A 10,448-nucleotide genomic window follows, 5' to 3' on the forward strand; every position below is an offset into this window, starting at 1 on the left:
GCTAAAATTATTAAAGTTCATTATTTTCCTAATTCATGTGCACACAGCACCCCATATTGACAGAAAAAAACGGATTGGTTGACATTTCTGCAGATTTATTATAATATGTGTTTATTATTTATTATTTATGCAGTATCAATCCCAGTAAATTGTGTGATCTACGTTTTTCGATTCACAGTTCAGTTCACAGAACTAATGGAAGTACAGAAACATCAGCATGAATCACATTAGCTATGAGCTGGAAACTAGAATGCATAATATGTAGTGGGTGTATTTGTTGGGATGTACAAACAAATTTATCAACTAACTTGCTGTACTTTACCAGAAAGCCACACATTCCATCAGTTGTAGCTGTAGTTTTCATTCAGGTTGACAAGTTGTTTCTTCAAGACATCTTCTACTCCCATGATTTTGGATTTCAACTGAATATTTGAATGTCTGGAGATTTTCATGGATTTCAATACAATAGTCGGCTTTTGGGGGTCTCGTTGGGTCTGAAACATAAGTGTTCTCTGGAAACTGTCAACAGAGGCTGGATAGGGACAGATGAAATAATAATAAATCATAGTTCTGTTTTTTTAGGCTATGAGATTAATTGATAGAAAGGTCTCTGATTCCCACCTGATTCCTGCAGACACTCTTCCCTGTGTCTCTCATTCCATGCTTTCAGTTTACAGGTTGTAGAGCAATAAAAAACTTTGTGGCAGCGAGTACATGCAGTTAGCTTCACAGCAGCAGAACGACCACAGTAGTAGCAGAACTTAAATGATGGTGACCTGAGAAAATATTCAGAGTTGGAAATTATTATCTACTCTCAGTACAGATACAAATAATAACACAATATGTGAGGTTTTTTATTTGTGTTAATGTACCTTAGTTTTACTGCTGTGGGAGTTTTAATTTCCTGGCTTGAGTCGGCATCAATAGAAGAAAGGGCACTTTCACCTGTCAGGAATAACATCTTTAAACTACCACCACAACGACTTTTGTTTTCCGTAACTTACAATTCAGTAAGAGGTCCTTTTCTTTCTCCAGTTCTCTCTCTCTCTGGACAGCAGTTTCTCTCAGCAGACTTCCCATCATGCTGAGTAGGTGATGCCGTGATTTTAATGTTTCTCTCTCCTCCATGTTGAGGATGTGGAAGGGTGTGTGGGCAATACGGAAGTCCTAAACAGTAGTGCAGTATTACAGTATTAGGTACAATCACACAATTCACTACAATACAAAAACAATACAATATCTTTAGCACCTGCCTATTATAAAATGTAAACCAGAATAAAATTATGATAGGGTGAAACGAACATACATTCCACAAGGGAGAGAAAATTGTATTGCTAAATATTCACACACATTGATTTGTCTTAAATTGTATTTAGTCTAAGTTCATGAAGTTGTCTTACCTGGTCGAAGGAGTGATGTCCATAGTCGACCACATTTCCTATGGTATCACCAACCCGGACTGGCTTCAACATGTCAGCACCAGCCTTCTGTAACATGTCCACCTATGACAAAGACAAACAGAGGTGGGTAGAGCAGCCAAATATTGTACTCAAGTAAGAGTAAAAAGTCATCCTCCATATAATTGAGCAAAAGTAAGAAAGTAGTCAGTGAAAAAACTACAAGTAATGAGTAACTAGTGAGTAACTTATTTTTGAAATCATAGCACGAATGTAAAATACAAAGAATATAACTAAATTAAATATGAATGCGGAAATTCAGATATTGCAGAACAATATCACTTAATCTAAAACACAGAAAGTTTATAAAATTAATCTTTGCAAAATAAATTAAGGCAAATTCAACTCCAAGAAATGGTGTTATACTACTTGTTAAACAGTACAATATTGTAGGTTCACCAGGCAGGCAGATTACAAAAACAGGAACAAGGCTGCAGTGGATATAAAAACTATACACACCCCTGTTCAAATACCACGTTTTTGTGTTTTAAAAGGAGTTTGACAAAGATAAATCATTTTCAAACTTGTTCCACCATTAATGTGAAAGAATTTATACAACCCAAATGGTTTATTTTTGCATGTTTTTGAGAAGCGAGGGGAAAATAAACAACTGAAATAAACTTGAACATGACTGACTTGAACTAGATGTTTAACTTGCTGCCTTCTTGGCCACGTCGCCAATTGCAAAAGAGATGTTCTGTTTTTAATGGTCTTTTACTTGGTTAAATAAAGTTGAAATAAAATAAAAACAAATCTGGTTGCACAAGGATGTACTCCCTCTTATAACTGGCATGTGGCTGTGTTCAAAAGTAACCAATCATATTCAAACTTATGTTCAATGGGAGTCCACACACACCTGCCACCATTTCAATTTTTAAGTGGAAAAAACAACACATGCATAGGGCCTTACAGAAATATTTGTTTTATCAAATAAAATGACTGAATGAAGAAGCTGTTTGCTGACCAGACTTATTGATAAAGTGTGTGAGAGAGAGAGCGAGAAAGAGAGAACAGAACATATGCCAAAAGACTGCATGTTAAAGGTGTTGTTTTTTGTAGTGTGTAATGTAAACACGAGTTGCGCACGGCTGTCACAACTCAATTTGATTGGCCCACGAAGCCCGATAGAAGACTGCGTGCGAACATGTGACTTTCTTGTGTTGTTTGATTGGTGAACTTGAGTCAAACATCACTGTAGTTACATTGGATTGGAGCAATGGCGCCCGATGCGGAAGTCGAAAATGAAAGTCTAGAAATCGATTGCATGCGCATTTACTGATAAATGAAAGTAGCGAGCAGCATGTATTGTAACGGAGTAAAAGTACCGTTTCTCCTTAATATAAATACTCTAGTTAAAGTAAAAAGTATACTTGATTAAAACTACTCGGACAAGTACAATTTATCCAAATATTACTGTCACGATACAATGGTATCAGTTTTAACTGAACCCAGAAGCAAACAGAGGCTGAAGAAGTTTATGGAGAATGGTTTATTGAAATGAAATTTGGAGTTTTCCCTTTGAGGCGTAATGGCGGGTCGTCGAGATGGGGAACACGCGGGAGGCGTTGGCGTGAGCAGGTGGATGCGCTTGGCTGCGTGGTTGAAGAGGTCAGCAAGGCAAGGATCACGGAAGGAGCACTGAAGACGAGGAAAAACATGGAGATGAGAACAATGCAAACAAGGCATAGCTTACGTGCGAGTACAGAGCCAGTGTATCACAGGTAAATGTTAATACTCTGGTGTCGAATTCCCGGTTCTGGCAGGCTTAAATGCAGGCAGTGATGATGGCTTGATGGGGAACAGGTGCGCTGGTGAGTGGGTGGAGGTGACTGGGGAGAGATAGGGAGGGAGGGGAAGGCGAGGCACAAAGCGCCACCCAAGTTCCCAAAAAGGAACAGCAGGTGACAGACTGTGACAGGACTCCCCCCGGCATCCTCCCAGGAATTCTCAGGATGCCCAGCATAGAAGTCCCTAACCAAGGAGTCATCAAAAATTAGCTTGCGAGAGATCCAGGAGCGTTCCTCTGGACCAGACGCCACCCAGTCAACAAGAAACCCCTGCCCCTGGGTCTCACGGCCAGGATGTGAGAAACAGTGAAGGCAGGATGATTGTCAATAACACGGAGGGGGGGGGGGTATAGCTGGAGGGCTAAGGGTACTAGTAAAGTCAGGCTTAAGCAAAGACACCTGGATGCGTTGGGTGTATTTTGAGGGAGCTTTAACTGAACAGATGTGGGTTTGATAATTTTTGTGATCGGAAAAAGAGCAATAAATCGTGCTGTGAGTTTACGTGATTCGGTTTGGAGTGGGAGGTCACAGGAGGAAAGCCAAACCGTCTGAACCACATTGTATTCAGGCCTAGGGGAGCGATGAAGGTCTGGAAGCCGTTTATTTCTTTTGGCGGATTGGGTTAAAGCAGCCGTGACGTCCTTCCAAATGGCCTGGACCATGCGCAGGTGATCTCTCACGGCGGGAAGCGCCACCGCATTCTCTTGTTCCCTAAACAACGGAGGTTGGAAACCATAAAAGGCCATGAACGGGGACATACCAGTGGTGGAGCTGGTGAGAGAGTTATGGGCATATTCAATCAACGGGAGGAACGTGCTCCAGGAGGTGGGATTGTTTGCGGCAACACAGCAAAGGGCCGATTCCACGGACTGATTTGCCCGCTCCGTCTGGCCGTTGCACTGAGGATGGTATCCGGAAGACAAGCTGACTGCTACCCCCACCGCTTTACAAATCTCCTTCCAAACTAGGGAGGAGAACTGAGGACCCTCAGTGCGAGACTGTCGATGGGCATTCCGTGGAGTTTGAAGAATGATTGACAAGGAGGTTAGCAGTTTCAAAGGCAGAGGGTAGGTTGGGGAGGTGTATGTAATGGACATATTTGGAAAATTGATCAATAATAGCAAGGATGATCGAGTTACCTTCAGAGGGAGGTCGGCCGGTCACGAAGTCCAAGGTGATGTGGGACCAAGGGCAGCTCGGGATAGGTAAGGGGCGCAGCAGACCAGCTGGGGGCAGATGGGAAGTCTTCGCTCGGGCAGACGGCGCAAGCTTGGACGAAATCCAGGGTGTCTTTTACCAGGCTGGGCCACCAGAAGTATTGAATGAATTGGATAGTGTGGGTGATAGGTGAGTTTTGAACTATGGGCCCACTGAATGACGTCAGATCGTCCCGAGTCCTGTACGAACAGCCGGTCTGGATGTCCAGTCTTGGGATTCGGTTGGGTTTCTTGAGCATCCTTAACGATCTTTTCGATCTCCCAGGTGGCTGCCCCAACGAAGCAAGAGGAGGTGAGGATAGTTTCTTGTTCTGCAGTGCTGGAAGGGGGGTGAGTACATGCGGAAAAGGGAATCAGGCTTGCTGTTGCGGGTACCAGGGCAAAAGAAGAGGCTGAAGTTGAACCGACTCAAGAAGAGGGCCCAGCGAGCTTGTTGGGGGTTGAGACGCTTGATGGAACGGAGGTATGCAAGGTTTTTGTGATCAGTCCAAATGATAAATGGAGACTCAGTCCCCTCCAGCCAACGACTCTACTCCTCCAGACCCCAGATGATAGCCAGCAGCTCACAGTTGCCAACATCATAATTTCTTTCGGCAGGGGACAGATGACAGGAGAAAAAAGGCACAGGGATGAAGTTTCTGGGAAGTAGGGTCGCATTGCAAGAGGACAGCCCCCGCCCCAGTGTCCGAGGCGTCAACCTCCACCACGAACTGGAACGAGGGGTCAGGGTGTCGTAGGATGGGAGCACTGGTGAACAGGGTCTTTAGTTGGTCGAAGACTTGGGATGGTCCACAGAAAGGGGAGCTGGTGGAGGGTTAGGCTGGTGATTGGAGTCGCCACTCAACTGTAATTGTGGATGAAGCGGCGATAGAAATGAGCGAATCCCAGGAAGCATTGTAGTTCTTTGCGGGTGGTGGGACCGGGCCAGTTGACGACTGCTTGGATCTTAGCTGGTTCTGGTTTTAATTGTCCTTTGGCAATGATATAGCCCAGGAAGTGTACGGAAGAGAAGTGGAATTCACACTTTTCTGGTTTGACATAAAGGCGATTCTCAAGGAGGCGCTGAAGGACATGAATGCGGTATTCTTCGGGGAGCGGGAGAAAGTGAAAAAAAGTATTCAAAGTGTCCCAGGGGGGTATAGAAAGCGGTTTTCCATTCATCCCCCTCTCTGATACGGATGAGATGGGATTGCGTAGGTCCAATTTCGTAAATCTCTGGGCATCACCGAGGGCCTCAAATGAAGGGTCAATGAGGGGTAGTGGATATTTGTTTTTTACAGTGATTTCATTGAGTCCCCGGTAGTCGATTCAGGGGCGGAGAGTTTTTTCTCAACGAAAAAAAAAGCCGGCCCCCATGGGAGAGGAAGAAGGCCGAATGAGTCCAGAAACCAGGGAATTCACAGATATAGTCTTCCGTCACCTTTTTCTTAGGGCGGGAAAAGTTGAAAAGACGGCTGGAAGGGAGAGGGACTCCCAGCAGAAGATCAATCACGCAGTCATAAGGGCGGGGTGGGGTAGAGAAATGGCAAGATCCTTACTGAAAGATCATGATATTCTTCCAGCATCTGGGAGAGTTCAACTAGTGTGGCAGGTGGTTGAGGTTTGCTGGAGGGTGGCATGGCAGACAGCAGACAGTGCCAATGGCTGCGTGGACTCCACCCGGTGATAGGTAGGTGGGTCTAGTCTATGGCGGGGTTGTGCTTTCTGAGCCAGCGAATTCCAAGGACTAACGGGGTGTCAGGGGAAGGGATAACAAATAATGGAATGTCCTCACGGTGGTTTCCTGAGATAAGGAATGTAAACGGCGCTGTTTGGTGGGTGACAGGGGAGATGAGTCGCCCATCCAGGGCAGTGACTTTTTTCGGTGACTGAAGTGGTTCGAGAGGGAGTTGGAGCTGACGTGCCAATCCCTCATGAATGAAATTATCATCTGCGCCGGAGTCAATGAGGGCAATAACGGGTATGTTCTGAACGGGACCAAGAATACATGCAGGAACGGTCATACGGGAGGTGTTTGTTAGGCTCACCACGGCGCTCTCAGGTCGTGGCGAGCCTGGTCTTTTGGTTTCAAAGCGCATGTGGAGATGAAATGGCCTGATTTACTGCAATAAATACACAGTCGCTGGGTGACACGGCGCTGACGTTACTGGGGTCTAATCTCGTGTTGCCGAGTTGCATGGGGTCATCTGGTGCAGTGGGGGGTGAAAAGGAGGCAGTCGGAGGTTCAGAAGGTGGGCGAGGGCCTGGCGGCGCAATGCTCACGGGGGATGCAATTTTACGCGCTCTTAGCCCCTTCTCTCATGGTCTTTCCCGAAACCGGTTGCCCAAGCAGATGGATAAAGAAATAAGATCTTCGAGAGAGGAGGGTTCGTTCTGGGTGGCAAGCTCATCTTCTCATCATGCTGCTCTGAAAGCCCGTTTAAAAAAACACCCCTTAGCGCGGTGTCATCCCACCCGCATTCACCCGCAAGAATCCTAAATTCCACCAAGTACGAAGCAACAGAACTACAGCCCTGAGGGAGCGTGAGAATGCATCAATTGGTTTCTCTGCCCTGAACGGGGTGATCAAAAACCTTTTTGAGTTCAGCGGAAAAGGAGTTGAATGACGCGAGTACTGCCGGGGAAGAGGTAACGTGGTTGCCCATTTTGCTGCTTTTTCACATGGGAGGTGAGTGACGAATGCTACTTTGAATTGTTCTGTGGGGTAGCTTAACAGTTGTAGATTGAATACTAGGGAGCAATTGAGGACGAATTGACTGCATGCACCTAGGTCTCAAGTAGGGCTCGAGCGGAGGAACATGAGGCTCTTTGTACGGGAGGCGGGATGAATCGGAGGCTGCGGGCTCGGAAGGAGTACTCACGGGAGGGTGGTTGGACTGTATTTTGGAAGAAAGGAGGAAAACTTGTTGCGTAAGATTGTTCAATTAGTCCATGATCTCCTGGACAACTTTATCCTGTCTTCCTATATGGGCGCCTTGGAGGGCGAGTGCGTGTCTTAGGTCTGCGGGGTTGCTCGGTCCATGATGGCCAGAGTATTCTGTCACGATACAATGGTATCAGTTTTAACTGGACCCAGAAGCAAGCGGAGGCTGAAGACGTTTGTGGAGAATGGTTTATTGAAATGGAATTTGGAGTGGACCTTTGAGGCGTTAATGGCGGGTCGTCGAGACGGGGAACGTGCGGGAGGCGGTGGCGTGAGCCGGTCAGATGGCCTTGCCGGCGTGGTTGAAGAGGTCAGCAAGGAGAGGAACACGAAAAGGAGCATTGAGGACGAGGAAGAACATGGAGATCGGTGAATGTTAATACTCTGGCGTCGGATTCCCGGTTGTGGCAGGCTTAAATGCAGGCAGTGATAATGGCTTGATAGGGAACGGATGCGCAGGTGAGTGGGTGGAGGTGCCTGCAGAGAGAGAGAGAGAGAGAGAGAGAGAGAGAGAGAGAGAGAGAGGGAGGGAAAGGCGAGGCGCAAAGCGCCACCCAAGTTCCAAAAAACGAACAGCAGGTGACAGACCTATATATATATATATATATATATATATATGTGTCTTAGGTATATATATATATATATATATATATATTTTTTTTTTTAAGACAGTCCTCGTTAGGGTCACAGGTGAGCTGGAGCACAATTGAGCACTAAAGCCCCCTGCTGACTTTGGGCGAGAGGCAGGATGCAGTCAATCACAGAACACATGTAGACAAACAGCCATTCATATTCACAACTGTAGCCAACTTAGGCTTCAATTAACCTAAAATGCATTTTCTTGGAATGTTGTAGAAAAGTCATGCAAGCACAGCAAGAAGATGCAAACTCCACACAGGAAGGCCAGCTAGAAATTTAAACACTGAACCTCAGAATCGTGAGGGAGACGTGATAACCACTCATCAACCAGGTCATCTGTGAATTTTTAAGAGGATGGATTTGGTTTGAAAGTGATTTTGTTCATGAATTTTCAGATTTGGCAGGTGTTAAAAGACTGCCACAAGCATTTCAATATCAACTGTGTATATTAGCGTATGACTGTATCTGTCTGTGGGTAAATACCAATTTTTCCCTTTTGCCATCCAAGTCGTAGCGGAAATTACTGACAACACATAAGGCATTGCCAACTTCACAACCCAAGGGAATGTTGGGATCAGCACCTCCTTTTAACAGCTCCTCCACTGCCTGCACAGGGAAATATACAGATTAATTAGTAGTTGGACTGCATGAGGATTAATAAACATGAATTCAAGTTTCAGACTGTCCATTGAAGAATGTGTCAAGGTAACGTGACCATGTCATTGCCACTTGCGATAGCCAATGAGAGAGGAGAGTGTCCACTCCAGAGGAGGTCTGTTCTGGCTCCATGGGAGAGCAATAGGGATACCACTTTACTGGCATTCTGGATTTAAAAAAAAAAAGCAGACAAGGCAATTGAAGAGACAAAGTAATGAAAAATCACCATTCGTTGGGAGACTTTTTTAGATGTGCCAGGGTTTTCCTGCTTAACTCATTCAGTGCCAGCCCTTCCAGTTAACATTGATATTTGACTTCTAAAGCAGTCAGTGGCAATGAATGTGTAAAGGAGCAAACTTCTGGACAGAAGGCTGTCTTCAAATGAATTTGTTGGCTGACCAAGGAAGAGCCCTTGAAGTTGGTAGGTAGGCAAACCAACTAATCTTAAAAGCCTTATACATGATACGATGCTACTCTAAATACAGCGTATACCTGGAGATGCCAAGCACCAGTGTGCAGTGCAGAAAATAGCTTTTCCTTGGTCATGAAATAAATTAAATTACAACAAACGTTTGGATGAATCACTCACATTATATGACTAATATTTAACAACAAAAATATTATTTTCTCAGCAGTGGTATGTGCAACCAACTGAATGTTCGTGTGCATCTTTGGTCATTCTGTGACATGGTTGTACTGTTAGTACTCACACAGTGATCAGTTTTTCTCTGGCAAGCCGTGTGCAGAGCAATTTGACCTCCTTCTTCAGGACATGAACTCTCACTGGTGCCACATGATTTTCTTGTCATCATGGACACCTGCAAAACAGTCAGACATGATTAATTATTATTCTACCAATTTAACCAGACCAGATGAACATAAACACCTTATCCGGTTCATAGATTTCATCCCAGTCGCATGCCCGTGCGTCTGGGTCAGATAAAGCATGCAGCAGCAGTTCTGTGATTTTGGGACCTTCTGGGCCTGGCAGTGCAGCAGCCACATGTAGAGGATAAATGCCTTTCCTCTACAACACAGTGAAAATGTTAGCTGACTACATGAGCTGTGGAACGTGGAATGTGCAAGGCAAAAAAAAGGACACATTAGTTGGTGACAACCGTTACCATTTGCAATAAAACGTCTCAGTAATCATGATTTGGTACCTCAGGTGAGAGACAAATATCTGTTCGAGCTCCACACAGAAGAAGTTTCCTGACAGTCTCAGTATCAGCTGCCATAATGGCCAAAAAGAGGACAGGTAAGGGGACTCTCGAAATGTTGGGGTCAGCTCCACGGTCCAAAAGCAGCTTCAGGGTGCACAAACGAACACGGTGCCTGGTCACAAAAACACACACAAATATATGTTTATACATACAGCAAGGGGAAAAAGTAAGAGATGAATCAAACGTACTGAAATTTCATGGCAGCCATTCTGCGCACAGTCTCCTGAGTATACAAATACTGGGGCAACCCAGTGTGGCTCAGCGCTTCAGCTGCACCCTGTAGAATTTCCTCTGAGACCTGCATGCTGTAGCTGTAGACGGATTGGGCTTGAGTCAGGTTTTTGTTACAGTCCTGCTGCACAGACATGAGGAAAAACTTAAAATACCAAACAGATATCAAATTGAGGAAATAACAGATCTCAGGGCTGTGCACCTTAGTACTTCGGGGTAAATATTCTTTCCACTTCACATGGCCCAGTAGAATGTGGCCGTCCTTCACCTGAACGGCGCGCTCTGAAAGGTGTACCTTCTCCTCCTGATTCCTT

At 45.2% G+C, this 10,448-nt stretch overlaps 1 protein-coding gene across 1 annotated transcript in view; it reads right to left on the reverse strand.

The window, feature by feature from the left end:
- Nucleotides 1–341: 341 nt before the first annotated feature.
- Nucleotides 342–10,448, reverse strand: part of LOC133406497 (ankyrin repeat and MYND domain-containing protein 1-like) — a 16,571-nt gene continuing 6,464 nt past the window's right edge. The window contains exons 8-19 of the mRNA XM_061684158.1: nucleotides 10,337–10,448; nucleotides 10,092–10,255; nucleotides 9,844–10,015; nucleotides 9,550–9,707; nucleotides 9,391–9,463; nucleotides 8,739–8,846; nucleotides 8,507–8,629; nucleotides 1,401–1,502; nucleotides 1,005–1,167; nucleotides 873–945; nucleotides 622–776; nucleotides 342–532 (exon numbers count right to left, since the gene is read on the reverse strand). The exon at nucleotides 10,337–10,448 is cut by the window's right edge and continues 294 nt beyond it. Coding sequence (XP_061540142.1) covers nucleotides 342–532; nucleotides 622–776; nucleotides 873–945; nucleotides 1,005–1,167; nucleotides 1,401–1,502; nucleotides 8,507–8,629; nucleotides 8,739–8,846; nucleotides 9,391–9,463; nucleotides 9,550–9,707; nucleotides 9,844–10,015; nucleotides 10,092–10,255; nucleotides 10,337–10,448 — 1,594 coding nt within the window. The remainder of the gene's footprint in view (nucleotides 533–621; nucleotides 777–872; nucleotides 946–1,004; nucleotides 1,168–1,400; nucleotides 1,503–8,506; nucleotides 8,630–8,738; nucleotides 8,847–9,390; nucleotides 9,464–9,549; nucleotides 9,708–9,843; nucleotides 10,016–10,091; nucleotides 10,256–10,336) is intronic.

The sequence above is a fragment of the Phycodurus eques genome, chromosome 8 (genome assembly GCF_024500275.1).
Source record: "Phycodurus eques isolate BA_2022a chromosome 8, UOR_Pequ_1.1, whole genome shotgun sequence".
Lineage (NCBI taxonomy): Eukaryota > Metazoa > Chordata > Actinopteri > Syngnathiformes > Syngnathidae > Phycodurus > Phycodurus eques.